General features: G+C 30.6%; 2 protein-coding genes across 7 annotated transcripts; both read left to right on the forward strand.

The window, feature by feature from the left end:
• Positions 1–416: 416 nt before the first annotated feature.
• On the forward strand, positions 417–6,252 carry LOC114192595. Of its 3 annotated transcripts, none has more exons than XM_028082368.1 (4): positions 417–543; positions 792–2,000; positions 2,125–4,371; positions 5,906–6,252. In XM_028082368.1, exons 2-4 carry the CDS (start codon positions 803–805, stop codon positions 5,944–5,946), a joined length of 3,486 nt encoding a protein of 1,161 aa, XP_027938169.1. In that variant the 5' UTR covers positions 417–543; positions 792–802; the 3' UTR covers positions 5,947–6,252. The 3 variants fall into 3 exon arrangements, with proteins under 3 accessions (XP_027938169.1, XP_027938170.1, XP_027938172.1); XM_028082369.1 differs by having other exon boundaries at positions 2,188–4,371; XM_028082371.1 differs by having other exon boundaries at positions 2,191–4,371.
• A 9,540-nt stretch (positions 6,253–15,792) lies between these two features.
• Positions 15,793–19,925, forward strand: LOC114189629 (AP2-like ethylene-responsive transcription factor TOE3). 4 transcript variants are annotated; one of them, XM_028078253.1, is made up of 9 exons: positions 15,793–16,191; positions 16,466–17,072; positions 17,566–17,591; positions 17,723–17,753; positions 17,862–17,949; positions 18,033–18,181; positions 18,885–18,988; positions 19,077–19,210; positions 19,370–19,925. In XM_028078253.1, exons 2-9 carry the CDS (start codon positions 16,546–16,548, stop codon positions 19,556–19,558), a joined length of 1,248 nt encoding a protein of 415 aa, XP_027934054.1. In that variant the 5' UTR covers positions 15,793–16,191; positions 16,466–16,545; the 3' UTR covers positions 19,559–19,925. The 4 variants fall into 4 exon arrangements, with proteins under 4 accessions (XP_027934054.1, XP_027934053.1, XP_027934056.1 ...); XM_028078252.1 differs by having other exon boundaries at positions 16,021–16,191; positions 16,338–17,072; XM_028078254.1 differs by lacking the exon at positions 15,793–16,191 and adding an exon at positions 16,212–16,291.
• Positions 19,926–21,966: the final 2,041 nt, after the last annotated feature.

The following is a 21,966-nucleotide window of genomic DNA, read 5'->3' on the forward strand; positions in this document are numbered from 1 at the left end:
ACTCCTTCATTCATGCTCTATATTTTCTATTCATGTTTCCCCTTTTTTTTTCACCATCTTGAACCGCCTTATAATCATTATAAAACCATGTCAGTTATTATAAATATAGACCATAAATATCATATACTTAATATTTTTTTAATTTAATTTCATGGCATAAGTTTATGATGTTGACAATAATTTTAATTTTAAACAATGTTCCTGGTAAAACATTAATGCTGAATTCCAGGTTTCGCTTATACTAGAATGATAATTCCAAATGCCAAACAGAGTTTATCTAATTATTATATTATATAGTTCAACATTTACCATCACTCGTGGTCCAATAAACGAGTGGCACGTAGAAAAACGACGGTGACGGACATTACCAACACCAGCAGGTAATTTTAATGAAACCACGAGATGAAAAGCGAAAAGGACAAGGAGGCACTATATCCGGATTTAAGAATCGCGACTTTCCTTTCTCTCTCTAAACATTCTCTCTCTAGAAACCTACAGCCAAACCCTGAGCACACTTCACTGTGACAACAAGATCTAAACCTGGTACCAACTCTGTTCTTTTTTTTTATTCTTCGTTTCTCTTTGGTGGGTATCACCGTTTGAATTTGTATGTTTTTTTTCCTTTCTGGGATTGTTGCAATATTGTTTGTTGTTCCCCTTTGTTTCGGTGGACGTCGTGGAGAAATCTGTGCAGTTTTTTTCATCTGGGTCATTTACATTTTTCCAAATTCCCCGGGTGAAAAGCTGGGATTTTTAGTTTATTGAATGCTTGAAGTTTTAATTTTTGTTAGATACAATCTCCATGGAGGAACAAGAGAAGGGTTTGTGTGGAACATCAGAATCCGCAGTGAACCATGAGGGGAAAGTGGGGGGTGAAACCCTAGAAGGGTCTGTGGATTATAGGGGCGAGGTTCAGATGGAGGGTTCATTCTCGGAAGAGTTGGTTGGAGAGGGTGGGGATTGTAATGGGAAGGATGTAATGGTGGAGGTTCTTGGGTCTGATTTGTACATAGATGGTGTTTGCACACAGGGAAATGGTGCTGAGCTGAGTGGTGAACTGGGTGGTGGTAGATCAGTTGAGGGTTTTGGGGAGGATGTGTGGTCTGGAGAGGTAGGTGGTGGGGACTCTCAGGGTGTAGAATCTGAAGAAGGTAGGAGGGAGAATGTGGCAGTGGAAGGTGGGACAGCGATGAACGTGCCCATGGAATTGGATAATGTGGTGTTGGGGAAGGAAGATAGAGATGAAGCAGTTGTTGGTAGTGAAGTTGATGCTGCATCTTTACAGGAGGAGGCTATTTTGGATAATAGAGCTCAGAAAGAAGTGGGGACTGCAATTAGCAATATCGAAGATCCTATTATTGCAGACATTGGGGTTGAGTGCACAAATGCACTGGATGGGGGGGCCTCAGATCACAAGGTGACAAATAGTAGATGTGAGGATGGCCTAGTATGCCAGTTAACAGGTAGTTCTGTAGAAGGAGAGAATGTACAGAGTGAATGTGCGGAAAAGGATAATGGAGCAACAAGAGATGGAGATGATGTGACCTTAGACGAAGAGAAGAACAATGCTAATATGCATAGTGATAAAATATTGGAGAAAGAATGTATCAATGACAAAGTTGAATTTGAGGAAAAGATAAATTCAGATGTTGAACAACCCTTGGAGATTAATAGAGTTGATGAAGACTCCAATAATGTACTAGAAGAAGTGGTTGGTGGAACTGATGTTACTATGGATGAGACTCTTCCAACTTCTGAGGAAAAACAGTGCTTGAGAAAATGCACTAAAAAAGAACAAACGTCTGAGTCTGTTCAGGTTAATTCAGACACCGGGCAGGGGATAGTTGATAAGGATTCAACAGAAGAAGAGGAATTAAACAACAATGTTTCTGATGCTAAAAGATGTGGTTTGCTGAAGGGGACAGAAGTAGAAGTCGAAGTCAAAGGTCAACCAGAGGCAGAAAGCACTGAAACAAAGAACCACACTTCATATATTGAAGGTAAGATCTCTGTTGGTCTTGTAACTGGTACTTTTCAGCTCAATCAGTTGTAAAAAAATTTGTAACCATGAATACACATTTTCTATCATTCCTGATAATGGTCTTTGTAATTCTGTGGATGAAGGTAGATTTGTATCTTTCAAGAGTGAGAAATATTTAGATGCTAATGCAATTTCTGTAATTGTAGAAGACACTCAAATTGCAGACCAGGATAACCTTGCCCTGATGGATGGAGGAAAGGACAAAGTCCATGATGAGTCTAATATTAGGCAAAATGTTGAAGTACAAACTGGCATTTCTGAGCAGGTTGGTTCAAATGGAGCTCAGGAACTTGAAGAATTTGTTGAAGCTGGACAGAGAAAAGTAGAGGGAAGAGTCACGAGACGGTCATCATTAATGAAGGCTGTAAATTCAGAACTATCTCATTATGCAAGATATTTGCTGCCAAAAGAAAAGGAAAGCAACTTTTCTGTGTCAAATATGGTTTGGGGAAAGGTGAGAAGCCACCCATGGTGGCCTGGACAGATATTTGACCCCTCAGATTCGTCTGAGAAGGCAATGAAGCATTATAAAAAGGACTGCTATTTGGTAGCATATTTTGGGGACAGAACATTTGCTTGGAATGAAGAATCTCAGCTAAAACCTTTTAGGACACATTTCTCTTCTATTGAAAAGCAGAGCACTTCAGAGTCATTTCAGAATGCTGTAGATTGTGCTCTAGACGAAGTAACAAGACGAGTCGAATATGGCCTGTCATGTTCTTGTATACCCAAAGATACCTACAACTCAATTAAATTCCAGACTGTAGAAAACACTGGCATCCGACCAGAACTAAGTGTCAGACATGGGGTGGATGAATCCCTAAATGCAAGCACCTTTTCACCTGATAAGCTTGTAGAGTACTTGAAAACACTATCTGAATTGCCAACTGGTGGTTTTGATCGTTTGGAGCTTGGGATTGCTAAGGCTCAACTGCTTGCATTCTATCGCTTCAAGGGTTACTCTTACTTGCCAGAATTACAATATTGTGGAGGTTTTGACGATGACATGGACACCATTGTTCATGGTGATGACAATAAGGCTATTAATTACAAGAATGATGGTCAAGTTGGTTCTGGAAATTTAAAAACCCAAAGCAGCTCTCGCCGCAAACGGAAACATAACTTGAAGGATATTATGCAAGAAACACCAAAGGAAAGAAGCTTGTCTGAACTAATGGGTGGGACGCTAGACACACCTGATGGTGAATATTGGTTTGATGAGAAGGTAACTGAAAATCATGTTTCACGTGGCCGTCCCAAGAAAAGGAGGACTGTTGATCACTATGATGATGACTTTGGGAAGCAAGATGGAAGGAAAACAATTTCTGTTGCAAAAGTTTCCAACACCACAAAGCCTTCATTTTTAATTGGTGACCGTATTCGTAGGGTTGCTAGTAAACTTACTGGTTCACCCACTGTGGTGAAGAGTTCTGGTGACCGTTCTCAGAAGACAGATGTTAGCACGGAAGGCATTTCTGGGAATGAATTTGATGTTTGCTTTGATGAGGCCCAGAGGTCAAGTATGGTTGTTACAATAGAGTATTCATCTCTGGATGATTTGCTATCTTCACTTCATTTGGTGGCACAGGAACCCCTCGGAGATTATCGCTTCCTGAATCCTATTGTAAGTTTCTTCTCTGATTTCAGAGATTCGATAACTGTGGCTGATGAGGCTGTAAAAGATATCTTTTGTACAGAAGAAGTTGGCACTAAAAGGAAGCAGCCGCCTGTAGCTGGGTTGCCTGAAACATTTGAATTTGAAGATATGAGTGACACATATTGGACAGACCGGGTCATTGACAATGGCAGTGAAGTGCAACCAGCACAACTGTCACAACCAACACAACCAGCACGGAGAAACCGTAAAAAGGACCATCAACTTGTTTCTACCGAGCAAGGGAAGTCTGTTCCAGTTAGTCGAAGGCCCTATTCTAGGAAACAGTATTCTAACAGTGATCATGTTGAGATTCCTCAAAAGCCTGCTGGTTATATAAATGAGAATGCCCCTGCCGAACTTGTTATGAATTTTGCTGAGTTGGGTTCAGTTCCCTCAGAAACAAACCTCAATAGAATGTTTAGGCGTTTTGGACCTCTAAAAGATGCTGAGACAGAAGTTGATACAGTAAGCAGCCGGGCAAGAGTGGTTTTTAAAAAGTGTTCTGATGCAGAGGTTGCTTGTAGTAGTGCTCAAAAGTTCAACATATTTGGTCCAATACTTGTGAATTACCAGCTTAACTATACTCCTAGTGCATTGTTCAAAGCTTCGTCTGTTGCTACAACCCAAGACCACGATATGCATTTTGATCTCTCCAATTTTGAAGTTAATCTTGGTGAGTAATTTAAATTACTATTTCATACACAATATTATTGATTTACTTTTAGGTTGTAGTTATTTTATGCTATTGTTTGGGGTATGCACTAGCTTCAGGAAAAAAAAATTTGCTTGGTCTTAAAGTGCTTCCACCCTTACATAGATCCAAGTTGCTTCTGGTCTTATTATTTTTCTAAATTCATATAAGGCTGGGTACATAATCCTTGCTCATTTGACGGAAAGAAATGGTTGTCTAGCAACAGTTTGAGACTACTAAAGAAAAAACTTTGGAAAAGAATAAGGGTGTATGAAGTAGACCTATAAAACGGGTTAAGGATTTAGGATCTAACAAACCAAGCCTATGAACCAAAATAAACCTAAGAACATGATCTCTCTCCGTTGGTTGTCTTAGAATGATCCCAGAATAAGATTCAACTGATTTGATCATAGAATTTCATGAAGAACACATGAAAGATGAAACCTGTTTTTGAAGAAAACAAGATTTCAACAAAATAAACGCAGAATTCAAATACAAGTCAAATATTTGTTGAAGATGTGAGGAAATCACAAAATAAGGCAAGAGTCATATGGATTTCATGGAATGAATCTCATGAAATCTCATGGAACAAAAATGGTTATAAAACCCATTCTTGAAGCTTCAAGACTTGGCCAAATGAGGAACGCATACCATTGAATTGATGTCAATGCTTGCTGAAATTAAGTGGCATTGTAAAAAAAAAAAAGGTAAAGGACAAATGATAATAAAAGGTGGAAAGAGATAGGAATGTAGAGCACGCCACTTGAACAAGTTCAAGATAAGTGAAAACAAGTACTTAAATGCAAGAGATTCAAGTTAAAGATCAAAGAGACATATTCATACCTCATGGCAAGAAAACTCATTGCCAAGCTTCTCTGATTCATTCAATTTCTCAAATTTATGATTTATACACTGAAGTCAAGTGACTTAACATCTAAAACTTTAACAAGAAGCTTTGTGGTGTTTGGTTACATTACTAGGCTATACTATCTTATTCTTGTAAACAAACACTACAAAAGATCTTATTCCCAGTATATCTTCCTAACGGCCAAACAATGGTTTTAGCTTCTGAAAATACTAATAATTTGAAAAATGTTATTTTTCTTAAATATAATAAGGTTTCTGTAATCTAGTTATGTAATTGACTTCTAATAGTTTTTTGCCAAGCTCCCTAGTAATTCTTCTAGTTATCCTCCCTCTGTATTCGTCATCTACTTTTGTCAATCTCTTTTTCCTTGGGTTTAGTCATAGCTCTTGTAACCATTCCTCCTTGTATGTTAGTCTTCCTATCCATGCCATCTATTAAATCAATTGGTTTCTTTGGTAGAAAAAGGATTTTGAATTCTGCTATCCCTTCTTTAGCTACCAGCATGATTAATGATCCCTGAATGCTATTGTAAGTGTAAAGAGTTGCGAGCACTTAAAATTTAAAGGGAGAAAATTTCATTTATTTGTTTGCATCATTCAGAACTAATATTCTATGAACTATAAATGATATTTGTGATTCTCATTTTAGGGAGTGTTGATGATGATGTGGTGGCAAGTTTGGCTGAATGAACAGCGAAAGCATATTTTCACCAAGTGGCTTCTGTAGTAGGTAGGTAACCGGAGAATGTTAATTCATCTGGTCATCCATTTTTCTGTTAAGAGATATTTTTGGTTGTAGGATTCCTTTTATTGTAGTTCTGTAGTTTGTAATTCATTTTCTAGTTTTCTGTATAGCCTTGTCACTGACCCTCTTTTTGTAGTTGCCATCATTCTCCAGCCTGATTGTTTTAAATTCTCTAGTCTGAACACTGGTTCTGTATCAATATCAATGCTACATATAATAGTCATAGGCAATTATAGTTAACCTTTAGTTGTTGGTATAGTCATTTTGGTTATGTTTGTGCTCAGTCAGTAAATACCATTAGTATGTTAATCGTTAACTTATGCTCGACTAAATTTTCATATAAAACATTTTTTATGAGGGGTTACAGTATAATAGGCATGTGATATTTAGCAGATTTCAAGTACTTAGCAAATGTTTGGTCGATATTAATTTTGATGAATTAATGACTTACTTTTCATAACATAAGCTTTCTCTGGAAGTTAGCAAAACTAATTAGTATTTCGAGATAAATCAAATATGTAATTGTTGTAGTGACTTGAATAAATAGTATGGAGGAAACACATTGTATTCTACCTAGACTGTTGTGCTTTTGATTAATGTGTGTGTATATAAAGGAAGATATTTTTAATGTCAAGCTGGTGAAGAAGTTAGTGGGGGATGACAACCATATCAAGGAAAAGATGAATAATGTTGATCTTTTCCACAATAGAAAAAGTATCACAGTAGTTGAAACCATAAATTTGAGTGTATCCCTTAGCTAGTAGATGAGATTTGAGATGAACAACTTCACTAGTAAGACCAACCTTAACCCTGTAGTCTCATCTACAACCCACAAGGTTCTTAATAGGATCAAGAGGGTCAACGACAAAACAAAAGAGGATCACGAAGGAGACAAATGATGATAATTTCAAAAGTTATAAACACGATATGGACACGAGTAGATCAAATACATTGTCTCGGAGCAATAGGCCAAGCATGATTTGAGTTAAAGGTGAGGAAGATGAAGGATCCATGATATAAGAACATGGTGGTGGACTATTTAAGCCAAGAGGATCTTCAAATAAGGATGGAGTTATTTTGCTTGATGCTGGTATGTGAGAACAGGTGGTGGAACAATGCCATTTGCACTTTGAGTTTGAGAGGAAGTAGGAATCATCGATGGATCATATAGGATGTTACTAGAAGGACCTTGTTAAAATGATGAAGAATGCATGAAAGACAAAAAAAAGTGTGTTCTCAAAGAAGGTAATAACAACAAACATATAATATCTTTTGATTGTGGGAGAGTAACATTTATACCCTTGGTAAAGGTGAGAATATTCCAAAATGCTTATTGATTAGCCTTTGCTAAAAGCTTGTCAAGACCTGAGAGACATTATGAACAAAACAAGTTGAGTGATGTGGAAAAATGCATCCTATTGATTAGGAAACATGCAGTGAGGATTGCAACTCTCCTCCAATGATTACCGGAATCATTAGCATTCAACATTAAGGAGCATGCAATTTCAATTGGGTGTCTATTCTTCCTCTCTACTATATCATTTTGTTGGAGAGTGTGAAGACACGTTGGTTGATGTAAGTATCATTTGGAAGATAAGAATGAAGAAAATGATGTAGAAAAATATTCCTTAGCATTATCATTTAGAATTTTAATTATCTTTCCAAATTGGTTTTTAATTTCATTGATGAAAGGCATAAATATGGATAAATGTTCATATTTTCTTTTATTACATAAACAAACTTATTTTCTTAATTGACAAGATATATAATCAAAACTTTGAATTTTTTTTAGACTAGGAACCATCACCTTTAATTTTGATAAACTTGGGTGATCTAAATGACCATGCAAAACTTTTGGGGCTAGAGTTGCAAAATAGGATATTGAGGGACTGGTTTCAGATAATTAAGACCTTGTGACTATTGTCTAGAGGTGTCAAAATGAGTCAATCCAATTCACACGAGTTGAGCTAAAACTGAGTCAACTCAACTCGACTCATTTTTTGGTGAGCCAGGAGAAGTGTCAGCCTACATAAATTTGACAAACAAATAAATTAAACATCCAAACTATTCAAACATTATTGAACAACATTATAGTATTTTGAAAGACTAAATTGACAACCTCCTAAATTAGAAGTAGTAAATAATTATAATTGTTGGAGATGGTATTAGAGCCATCCAAAGCCTATTTTAGCGAGAATTTTTGTTTGTTTGGTCTATCTTGCCATCTGCTATAGAATCTCTATCAAACCACTTATTAATGTTTAGTTCCACGCTTGAAATCGGAGTGAGGAAGTGTGTTGGAGATTCTACATTTTCTAGAGATAAGGTGAATTTAATATATATATATATATATATATATATATATATATATATATATATATATATATATATATATATATATATAAATGGGTGCAAATCTCACCTTACAAGCAAATTTTGTAAGATTAAGTTAGACTTAGTCTACTTAAGAATAATAAAAAACTTATGAAAATATGGTAAGAAAATAATGAAGGGTTCATATTGGTGGGTTATTGGTCAACTCACCTTCAACCTGAGTTAAATTTGTTTAATCCATGAGTTAATTGAGTTGGGTTCAATTTTACCCGCTTTTAAAAAATTGAATTTATTTCAACTCAACTCAGCTCGAACATGAGTCGGGTTGGCATACGGGTTTGATCCCAATGCGACATCTCTACTCATGTCCTTCCCCAAGTTGACATCTTATATCATGTTCATGTATAGTAAAGGAAATAACAATAAAGGTCACAACCATTTAAAGAATGAGCCAATCAACTTAAAGAGATTAAATTGTTAGGAAGATGAAGAATGATCAAGACATAATTTAAATTTAGTGAAGGGGATAAAGAAACTTGGTCAACTCCTTGAGTTGTCATTTTGAATTCATTGGTAACAGTAACGAGGAGAGATTTTTGTGTACAAAATGGAGAAAAATGAAGAAATGTTATTGAAAATATGGTTTAAGGTACTTGAATCAAGAATCCATGAATACATGCTATTGACACACTTGATATTGGAGAGGATTGATTGATTTTTCAGACTTGTATCTCAAAAGTTCTTGGTACTTTTCATTAGAAGTTTTAGATTATTACTTTTTTCAAATTTAGACATATATGAGCAACTAAGTCTGGAAAGCCATGCAAGGAATATCAATTTTCTTACGCATGACCATTCTCTTGCAATATGCATCGAGTATTATTATCATCTTTCATCAGGTTAGGCACTCAAATGAGTCTAGTAATTAAACCCTCCACAGAATGGACTTGATTACTAGTTAGAATCTGATTACAAAGATGATCAAAACATGAATGTAGGCTTCTCATAATCATATTATATGTATCAAATTTCTTGTCTGAGTTCCTCTAGTCTGTCACTATAAATGTCTTTGAAACATTAGAACAATAAAGGGAGAAAGAAAGAATGTGTCCCAACACCAAAGTACGTTAGAACAATGAAATGAAGTCAGAAATGAAGACAAAAGAGGTTGAGTTAGAAGGAGGTGTCGTCAAGTGGTTTAGACATCGAGAAGGTGGCGCGTGTAATCCACGTGGATGATTGGTTGGTCGTGCACGTAACCCTGACTTCTTCCAACATAATGTCAAACCCAAAGGCGGTGGTGATGTTGGTGACGATGACAAACTTTGCCTGAGACATTGAAGGAGAAGAAGACAAAGTAACAAAAAACGAGTTTTTCAAAACTAGTTTTTTATTTATTTTTTTATGAACTTTTCCTTCTTTTGTTCTCACAAGAGTGCAATGGAGGAAGAAGGTGCAGTGACAGCGATGGGGTGATGCAGTGAGGGAGAATATTTTAGAATGTTCTTTTTGTTAATATAAGGTGTAGTTAGTAATAATGGAGGTGTAGGAAGAAAAAGTCCAAAAAAATAAAATGAGAATAAAATATAAGAACATTGCAAACTTTTTAGAAGATTGATACATTTAATTTATTTTATTAGTCAAATAATTTCAACAGTTTTTAGTAAAATTCCAGAAATTGGTTTTTAGCTGATTTTGATTTGTTTAGGTGATTTACATACTAAGTTTTTCCGTATTATGTTTTGTTTCGACAAGAGTTTGGATGAAATCTTTTTAACAGATAGTTTATTTAAAAAAAAAATGAAATGTTTTATGTAAAATATATTGTTTGGATAAGACACTTTTTAAAACAAATTAAAATTTTAGGAATTTATGATAATAATTTTCATTACATAATATTATACAAATTTAAATTATTTTGAAGGAATTTAAATTTTTTATGCTTTCAAATTTATGTATCTATTTTTCATATTCTCTCTTAAATTAGAGTTCGATCACAATATCATTTCTTTCAAGTCAAAGTTTTCATTATTAATATTAAAAAAATTAAATGAAATTTTAGTGGTTTTTTTTTCTTTTACAATTATAAGAAGGTTTTATTTTATCGACGTCATACTATTATTTGGTGGTAATCTTTGCATTTAGTATTTTATATTTTGCGATAATTTATATACTCTATTTAAATAAAAAATAAAAAATTTAATAAATTTAAACTACTTTACTTAAATAAAACAGCTGAAAAATTAAACATCATGAAATTAAAATGATTCGAATTCCGTATGTTTAAATTCTTTTGAAACCTGTGAATTTTTTATCCAAATGTAATTTGTTTTAAGAAAAAAAAAACACTCTATAGATTGATACTACAAGTGTTGTGGAGTTAGTCAAACATGATTACTAAAAAAATAAATAAGTTGCTTATTAAGATAAAAATATAGAAATCAAACAAATGAAAATTTAATATAGCTAAATTAAAATATTAATAAACTCTAATATATGATCACAAATAAATTTCAACAAGAACAAGTTCTTCTTTCTTTCACATGTTTTTAAAGAACTTAATATAAATCACAATTCATACGAACTTTCTCAGTAACTATAAGTTTGTTATATTACACCATGATTTATATAAGATATTTATTTATGCATATCAACGATTATTTATTTATTTATTTATTACACCATGACTTATATATTGATTTAAAAATAAATGTTCATACTAAATAAAAAAAGGTTTGAACAATTATTTAAAAAAATTATATTTCATTAGTATAATAATAATTATTATTATTATTATTATCAATTAGTATAAGTATTTGTTAGGAATCTAGGTATGAGTTTAAGTTTCATATTAAATAAAAATTAAATAAAAATTAAATGTTGAGCACTATATAAAGATGAATACCCATAAATCTATCATCTTAAGATTTTGGATTAAGCAAACTTTAAAAAAATATTTAATAGAACCTTAAATACTTTTTATGTTTGAATAATTCTCCATCAAATAGAGCCTACAAGAAAAAAAATCACAAATTTTATATTCTTTCACAAATTCAATTCTCTTTAATAGTATGTGCATGACTCTCTATCTTAAATGCAACATAACATAATTTTACAAAAATCCTTTATTTCAATCTCACATTTCTGGATCAATTTTATTTTAAATTATTTTAATTAATTTTTTACTTATTTTTCGAGAAAGGATAGATACAACCTAATCCACACATAAAGAATTAAGATACTGACGTCATTCTTAATCTTGTACCATCATAAACTACCATAAAAAAGAGTCTCTTAAAATTTTTGGAAGAAGATTAATCATGTTTATTTTTATACTCGTTATTTTCACTCAATTTATAGTGGTTATCATTGTGAGTACTTTTTCTTTATATATATGTAAATACTTTCCTTATTTTAAGTTCAAATCTTGACTTTATTTGGTTGGTGAACAAATCTTCCTTCATATAACTCTATTATATTTTGGACATCTTCATTAAAATCATTTAGATTAAACGTAGCTATTTTAGTATCTAAAATGTATCATGCAATCTTTTTTCATCATAGTAGTTTTAATGTCTTTAAAATACACATCCACACTTGTTTTACCTTGTTGAAATCGTTGAAGCTTTAAAATGAGTTCATTCTTATTGCAAGAGGAAATGTCACATAGTTACCAAATTATATGAAAATCAATATATATATATATATATATATATATATATATATATATATATATATATATAATACTAAATATTTATTCTACTTTAACTTTCTATAGTTTATGTTTTTTTTTTAATAAGTAGTGACTTTGGAATCTTTAAATTTGGCTTGTCCATTTTGTAAGTATCACACATCTTTTCTTGAAGTCTCCAATTTCTTTTATCATGATTTCTATGGTGGAAGGGGTTTTTGGAAGTCCTTTTTTCTTTTATTTTTCATGTGTCTTCTTTCATCTTTTCATTATATTCTTTCTTGTTCCATTGGTTTTTCTCTCTTTAATCCATTACTAAAAATAAAATAAAATAAATACGAAAAATAAAAATTTAGGTTTTAAAATATACAAATTATATAACCTTTTTGTAAAAAAAATGAAAATTAATTCTATTGATGGGAATTTGTTTTAATATTTTGCAATGTCATTTTAAATGCGTTCACATGCAATAGAAAACTCTTGTTAAATCCTCATTATATATATATATATGTATATATATATATATATATATATATATATATATATATATATATATATATATATATATATATATATATATATATATATATATATATATATATAAACTCACCAGGTTAAGGATAGTCCTAATAAAATAACACTATGGAGCCAACTTACATTAGTCTCTAACTTAATGAGTTGGGTTTTTATATATTTTAAAATTTTAATTTATAATTTTTACAATATTTTATTTAAGTTTTAGTCAATACGATATTTTAAAAATAATTATAGAAAGTGTCAGTTTATTACAAAATAAGTAACACTTATTAAAATTATAGAAGTGATGAACACCTATAAACTTAGATAAATGATTGTAAAGAACATATTAAGAAATTAAGTATAATTTTGTTGATTAAATTAACATAAAAATTGTCTGTAGGATTATAAAATTGATTTGATATTAAAGTTGGAAAAGAAGATGAAATATGTTATCGGTTCAACTTCTTAAATTAACATAATACTGAAAATTAATATTACAGATAAAAAAAAATAGAAGTTGTCTTTTCCAAAAACAAGTATTATGTTTTCCAAAATAGAATAGATTTATAATTCTTATTAGAATCAATAGTTAAAGCTATAGTAACATCAAATATACTTAGTCCAAATTAAAATTAATTATAATCTATAGAGTTCATTCTTACATTTTACAAAAATCAAATCATTTTAAAACCTTCTTAGCTATAGTGACTTGATGAAAGGGAAACAAAGAGATGGAACGGAAACATGAAAAAAAAAAAAAACAAAGAATAATTCTTTTTGTGATATAAGATAAACATAGAAGAAAAAAATTGGTGAAGATATTAAATGAATAAAATATTTGTTCCTCAATTTATATACACGATTTCATTGTTTATTATTGTTTAATAAATAACACATAAAATCACCCTTTATTTTTCGTTTCTTTCTAAACTAAAACTATGCATGAGGTGACGTTACAATACAAATTTTAAACATTTAATAAATGCATATACAAAAGATTTATTTCGATAAACTTCTCTCTAGGATTGATAAGTAGTTTTATAAAAAAAGAAAAAAGGAAAAAAATGGAATTAGCTTCTTTAACATTAGTTAATTTATACAGAAGATACAAATAAGAATTTAAATAAACTATGAATAAGTTTTACAAATTAATTTACTTATAAAATAAGAAACCTTATTTTTTTTCTTATTTTTTAAAAATATTTATGAATAAATTTGTTCAAACATATCCAAAATAAAAAATAAGATTTTTTTTCTTTTTTTTTTAAATTTTATGAATAATTTTATTCCAATATATCCAAAAAAAAACATGGACATAAATTGCAATGAAAAAGAAAAGATTTTGATTCCGGTAAATGTTTCAACATCCATTTTAGTTCTTATATTTTTAAATTGATGCATTATTAATCTACCTTTTAAAAATAAGTGATTTTAGTTATTTTTTATACTCAACACTTAATGACAAATGTTTGTTCACTTCCACTCTAACGTCAGATCCATGAAAACATATAATATTTGTATCTCAAATATATCATGTTTCACTTCCATTAAAGAATCAACCAAATATTCATAGTTATCCATTATACCCTTCATAATAGATTAATTTATCTGTTTTATTTATTTATTTTATTTATAAACAGATTCAATTAAACTTTAAACACTTTATAAATTGAAATATTTTTAATTAATTTTTACAAAAAAAAATCATTTTATTAAATATTACCTTTATTTTTTAACATTTTTCTATTCAATCTTTTAAGCATTTTACTTGACATTAAATATTATGTCACCATATTTATTTCTGTCCTTGTATCTTTACCTTATTTATCAACTTCTTCGTTCTCATTTTAATTTCTATCAACTCATAAAAGCAATAGAAGTAGCTATTTCCAACAAATTCAACTAAGATAGATATTTTAAAAGAATTAAAAATATCTAAACCATTTAGTATAGTTGGGAATTCAATTATTAATCCAACTTTTATTTTAATTAAAGATATGAAAGTTGAGCATTTTATAAAAAGTATTTGTTGTAGAACTTTTTTTTTTTAAAAGTGCTATTAATTTGTTATATGAATTTTACTCATATTTTATTTTATTAGTATTATATTTTTTAAGTAAATATTTTTTAAAAATCCATTAGTAATATTATAATAGATGATTCGTTTTGATAGTCAACTTAAACAAATAAAATATAGGTGAAGAATTATAATTTTTGTATCAAAACTCTTCATGACAGAAGTTTCACAAAAACGTGTCCCAATATTATAATATAACAATGGTATAAAAATATTAAACATTTTATAAGAAATATTCGTTAAAGGATTTTTCATTAAAAATAATGTTATTCTTTTGTATGAATTTGACTCATATTTCATTAATATTATATTTTTTAAGTAAATATTTTAAAAAATTCATTAGTCGTATTAGAGTAGATAATTCATCTTGATAATCAATTTAGACAAATAAAATATGGGTGAAGAATTATAAATGTGAGGATTTTTGTATCTGATAAAAATTTCACATAAACATATTCTAATATTATAATATAACAATAGCGTAACAATGTCAATATATTTGAGTTATAAATACTTTCACTTAAAGAAGTGCTAATTAATGTAAAAGAATACGATCATTAGGGGATATAATTGAGAATTCAAGTATAATATAAATTTAAATATCGGTAAATATGAAAAATTTGAACTGGTAACTAATTAAGTTAAGATTTTAGATTAAAAAACGATGTTTTTATAACTTTAATCACGTCAAGTTAGTATGTTGTTTGTGGTATAAGTGTTTAGAGGCATAAAATATAATAAAAATAGAATTAAAAAAGAGTAAATTTATAGTGTCCTTAAAATAGAAGAAATGTTTTTGGGGGGGATATAGAATCTGGGAGACGATGCAGAGGGCCAATTATTAAAGGCTGCGTATGGAGAAAAAGGTGGAAAGAATTAAGTGTGGTGATAGCCCACTCTATCTGTCTCTTTACTCATACTGCCTGCCCTATAATTAGATGCAATATATCTCCTTAGAATGTGTGATTCACAGGACTTATATCCCTTTGGGGCTAACCTTATGGACCAAAATCAAAACATTCAATTCACCCATGTGGTCCAATTTTTTCCATCATTGCCTTTTCCTCTCTCTCTATACCAAATCTCACATGTGAAAACGATTTCCTCCACCCACCATTTTTCCTCTCAATAATCTATGCTACACACTCAAAACAAAAATATCTACCTCCTCATTTCATTCATTTTGTTTTATGCATTTTTTTGGTTATTTTTAGAACCACATAACTTTATTTAATTTAATACCTCTTTGGGACATATGACAAATATTTTATATGTTCTAGTTATACTATATTTAGTATTATTATGTGTTTCCCCCTCCTCCTAATCCTAAGCCCTTTTAGCTTTCTGGTCTTTAAGGTGGTTCAATTCAAAGCATATTTTTAACAACCAAATTTTTTATGTATGGGTAAAAAACCTTAAATTGAAACTAAATATATTCAATATGTTAAATGTAAACAAAAAGCTATACAATGTTGTGTCTGCTGAGTCTTACCCTTCTGTGCAAGAGATAAGAGCATGTGCCTCAGTTCTCACAGTTAGCATTTCTTTACAATATCTTTGCATTTTGAGGTAAATCACATCTCTGAGTCAGTCTCAACCGGTTTTGTGCTTTATTTCCTTTTATGTTGGAACAAGCTCTTGTTCTTCGCTTTATCCACTGTTTTCTCTCGTATCTTCCTTTAACCTTAATTTCAGTTTTTCTGTTGTTCTGTCAGATACTTTCTACGTTCACCAATTCTGTCTTCTATCTTCTTCTTTTTCTTCTCTTGTGCTTAACCTTTTAAAGGGTCCTCTCTCTCTCTCACCCGGTTTCGGTTTCATTGGTTTGATTTAACTGCACTAGGAGGGAAGTACATGAGACTCTTCCAAAAGGGTGAGATTTGAAGACCAGAATCTGGTGAAAGAAGAGAGCTTTTCCAAGACATGGCTATGTTTGATCTCAATGTTGACATCAACCATGATGCTGATGCTGGCTCAAGCTGTGCTCAAAAGGAGGCGAAACTGCAGAGTTTTCCAACTGAAATCTCAGATTCCAGAACCTCCAACTCCTCTGTGTGGAATCCTGCAGATGAAGATTCCTCAAACAATTCCTCTCCCTTGATTTTTGACATTCTGAAGAAAGAGAGGGGTGGCTCAGAGTTTGATGCTGCCACTGAAGCCAACAAGGAGCAAAACATGGCAGAGAAGGGAGAGATTGTGACAAGGACCCTTTTCCCTGTGACTTCTTCTGATAAAGGAGGAAGAGTACCTGATTTGAAATCTGGGTTGTGGGGGAAGACTCAATTGTTGAACCTCTCCTTTCCTGAATCTGATGAACAAAATGGACAGAGAAACTTACAGCAGAAGCTACCACATGTGAGGAAAAATAGGAGAGGACCAAGGTCTCGCAGTTCTCAATACCGAGGTGTCACTTTCTACCGCAGGACTGGTAGATGGGAGTCACATATTTGGTATGGTTTATGATGTTGGATTTCTACTGCAAGATGTTACAGTTTCTATATATTTCCCTGATAGATCATAAAATCCAATATGCTGCTATTGATGGATGTAGTTAAGGTTTTCAAACATAATCTATAATTACCAAGGTTTTAAATTGTTGTCACGATTATGATTTTGACCCGATCCATAACAAAGTTGTGAACAAGTGTTGTTGTTATAACTGTGGTAACTATGTGGTGGCATAGACCAAAAAAAACTTGACATTGCAGCTCCAATTGGTTGTAGAAAGTTGCTTAAAACTTGTGCGATTATAGTTGATGACATGGTTTTGGAGGTCTTTGCAACCACATATGTCCATATGACCATAAATGTAGTTGCATTTGCCTATGATTTTGTTAACTACCATTAAACCATGAAAGCAGTAATCTTAAACATTGTCCCTGCTGTCATGAACTGTTTTTGTGGTCTGGACTAACATAATTGAATATTTGCTCTTGAGTGCAGGGATTGTGGGAAGCAGGTCTATCTGGGTAAGTGGATGTTTGATTTGGTTGGTGTTTTTCTTTATTCAAATTGGTTACTTAGAAGCAATTTATGTGTTGATTTTTGAACTATATGTATATTTGGTTCACTGAATTGGCCTAATTTGATGTTTTATTAGGTGGATTTGACACTGCTCAAGCTGCTGCAAGGTAAGAACTGCACTTTGACCGAGCCAAAACTACATTGTTTGCAACAATTTTTTAAGGTTTTGTTATCTGCAACAGTTGTTCACAAACTTGATATTGTTCTCTGCACAGAGCGTATGATAGGGCTGCTATTAAGTTTCGTGGAGTAGATGCTGATATAAACTTTAGTTTGAGAGATTATGAGGAGGATTTGAAGCAGGTATTGAATAAAAAGCATGGTTGGCCATACGTTTTGTTTGGTTTTTCTGTGACAGATTAATTGATGATTTGATTGATTTGCAGATGAGAGGCTTGAGTAAGGAAGAGTTTGTGCTTGTTCTTCGTCGACAAATCAATGGAATCTCGAGGAGAAGTGCAACATACAGAAGTGCATTAGCTCTTCATAAAGGTGGTCAAGGAGAACCAAGTATGGGACCATTTATTGGCAAGACGTGAGAACTTCTATTTCAAGCACTTTACCTTATTCAAATTTTTCTTAAGTAATATTTTACTCGGTTAAGTTAAATATGTTTTTAGTCCTGAATTTTTCTTAAGTAATATTTTACTAGATTAAATTAAATACTTTATTAAAATTAATATATTTTTTAAATTTTGTTATATTTTGATTTTTAAATTTTTAAAATAATAGATACAATCTTTTTAATCTAATAGTATTAACTTCTTTTTCTGTGTTAAAAGACATTTGAGATATATTTATGCTAGTTGACACGTTTCGATTTTTGATTCAAATGTGAGTCTAAAATACGGGAAGTTTACACGTTAAGTTAAAAAAATGAATTTTAATTTCGCATCCAATTATAAAACTAAAAATATATTTAATTTTTTAATTAATTATTTTTAACCAGTTAATTACATTGTTAATTAGTTTCTCATCTCAGTTAATCAGGCTTTATAGATTTGTGCAAGTTATGAAACACTATTGTGCAAAAGTTGTTATACAAAAAGCAGCTACAATAACTTAATTTTTTATCTTACCATGATAAGGTTTCATGAATCTGTGTGCCACTGACAAGGTTATCCAAACAGGATTATGGATGCTGAATTTATTGTCCTTGTATGAATGAAATTGTGTAGAAATAATAGGCAGTTTAATCCAAAAGGGTTCTTCATTTTATATGTATTTTTTTTGTGCAGATTTTATCCCAAGTCTTCCATCAAGTATGATGAAGGAAAAGTGGAGACAAGTTTTAGACCTTTTTCCTCTAAGGAGCAAATAATTGCAAATTCCAGTATAGCAGGTTTTTGATTGTGTCTAATTTCTCTTTCTGCTTTGTTTATGTATCCTTTTTAGAGTATTGACTCATGAAACTTGATTTTTAATTGAAGCAGGCACTTGCCATAATCTTGATTTGAGCCTGGGGATTTCTCCATCTTCTAAAAAGTTGAAGAATTGTGATTATGGTGGAGAGTATTCCTTTGGATGTATGGCTTGTAAGATACCCCAGGAAATAGGATCAATGGTACTTCTATTTGCTTTCCTTCTTGTTGTTGGTTTAATCACAGTTTTTGTTTTCGTCTAAAAAAATATTAAGTTTGTTTCAGATTTTTTCATCAAATTTTGTTAATCACGTATAAATCTGAGTATTTTGAATGAAATATTTGATTTCATTAATACTCAGGAGAAGAGCATGGTGGAGAGAATAAGAAGTGTTCCTCTGCAAAAAATTTCGAACTTGGGTTCACATCTTTGCAGCAGCAATGGCAACATAGGGTCAAGGGCTTTGCAATCAAATGCAGCATCATCAGGATTCGTGTCTTCTTCTTCTGGCTGTATCATCAGCCACACTTCCAATCACCACACATATTAATTGTGCCAACAATTGGCACTGCAGAATCATCATTAACTCCCCAACCTTGTGGGGTCACAGTAGATGAAATGAAACCATAAACAAATCATATATATTACTATCTGCTTCTTTCTGGAAGATTTGATGAGACAGAATTAATACATCATAACCACATCTATCCACACCATGTAATATTCTATTCATTTCCTCATTATGATTGTATTTAATAATGTTGCCAAGCATTGATTGCAATGCAAAACCAGTAACTTCTGTATTCATTATTGTGATTTAGTACTCTCTGTTGCCTTCTGTGAGAGAGGCATGTTCTAGTGAGAGACCTTTCTTCAACTATGTAAATATTTGTTTATAAAATGCAACTGCTTTGTCACTTTTTTTCTCTTTCTGTAAATTTGTCAACCAAAATATATGTTTGATAAATTACTAGTTTTAGGACTTACTGCTTTTAGTACTTACAACCACATCTTTAAATGATTTAAGAGGTGTTTTATACTGAAGAGGTAGATAATGTTCGGTGGATAAAATATACTTCATATGTGAGAGTTTCTCCCCAATATATTGCTAGCATCTGACTCCAATTAATGCAGCTCAAACTTCATTCAAGAAATGTCAGTTCTTTCATTTTGCCACACCCCATTGTGTTGTGAAGCATTTGGACAACATCTCTGATGAAATTTTTTTTTGGATACTAAAAGGTTGAAGTTTTGATTGCATATATTCATTGACCGATCTTGAAAAAAAATATTGAAGAATTAAAATAATATATTCAAAATTTATAATTTAATTATTGTTACTAATATAATAAAAGTGTATATAATTTAATATTGAAATCTCCTTCTGTGTTTTTATTTTTTAAATTATAGTTTTAAAGTTGTATTTACCTATTTTAAATCAGTTTTTCTATTTTCATCTATTTCATTAGATATCCCTATATTTGACAACATTTTTTTGGAAAGAATTAATATGAATCTCCATACAATTCTTTGAATATTAAGAAATGATTCATTTAATTCAACAATTGATCCTTTTGAAAATATGTAAAGAAGTATATCTGTCTTGTTTATATCTTCACACTATCTTCCTTTTTATCTCTTAAAAAAAATCTATTATTTTATTCCTCATCAATATATGTTGTTTAAAAAGAAAAATGCTTAATTATTGATTTAGTCTTTCAATTTGTTGCTTTGGCTCATTTTGGTTTCCTTATTATTTTTGGGTTCAATTTAGTCCTCTACTTTTTTTTTTTAAAAAGTTCAATTTAGTTTCCTTATTATTTGTTATTCAATTTATCCCTCCTTTCTTTTAAGATCCAATTTATTCCTCTCCGATTTGAGACCAAATTACTAATTAAGCTTAATTATAACTTATGTGTACATGTTAAACTATTTTTTTTAAATTATACATCAAATCACTCCATCTCAATATAAAAAATTTATTTGAGTATTTAGGAGGTGTAAAGAATTAGATAATTTGAGTATTTAGGTGGAGTGACTTGATGTATAAATTATAAAAAAATATTTTAATATGTATATATAAGTTATAATTAAGTTTAATTACTAATTTGGTCTCAAATCAGATAAGACACAATTTGATCATTTAAAAAAATGACTAAACTGAATAAAAAATAATAAGGGGACCAAATTGAATATTTTTAAAAGATTAGAGGACTAAATTGAACCAAAAAATAATAAAAGGACAAAAAATGAACTAAAATAACAAATTAGATGACTAAATCACTAATTAAGCCAAAAAAAGTTTAAAACAAAAAATTAATTTATCAAAATATAATAGAAAATTGAAACACATAATTACTAAAAAAATCTATGATAATCTAGTTACAATTAAAGAATAGCTATGAAATAACATATAGAAGATAACTTTTCTTTCTATATTCAAAAAAAAATATACAAAAAACTTATGAGATGAAAAAATAGTAATTATTAAACTTATATTTCACTATGAAGAAAGAATTGCGTTTTTTATCTTCAAAAAACGGAAGATGATATATGAGAAATAAAAATAAAATAAATAAATTTGTGTTTGACTTTTTATTTTTTTTTCGAAAAAAAGAACACAACAAGAGAGATAAATACAATATATGATAAATTTAAAAGATGATAAAAGAGAACATAAAAAGTATTTTAATAAATTTTGTTAATCTTTATAATATTTAATTTTATATTTTATTATTTATTAATATTAAATATTATATTTTAAAAAAAATAAAAAATATCTAATTTAATTTTATTAACATAACATATTATGTATATTTAAAAAAAATTAAAAAATTTTGGAAGGACGATGCCCTCTCATCAAGAACATAGGTCGTCACTGCCACTGCACAATATCTAAAGTTGTGTTTTATACCGAGTCTCAAGTATTTTTTGCAAAATTTCTCGATGTAATTTCGT

Source organism: Vigna unguiculata, chromosome 7 (genome assembly GCF_004118075.2).
Source record: "Vigna unguiculata cultivar IT97K-499-35 chromosome 7, ASM411807v1, whole genome shotgun sequence".
In the NCBI taxonomy this organism is placed as follows: domain Eukaryota; kingdom Viridiplantae; phylum Streptophyta; class Magnoliopsida; order Fabales; family Fabaceae; genus Vigna; species Vigna unguiculata.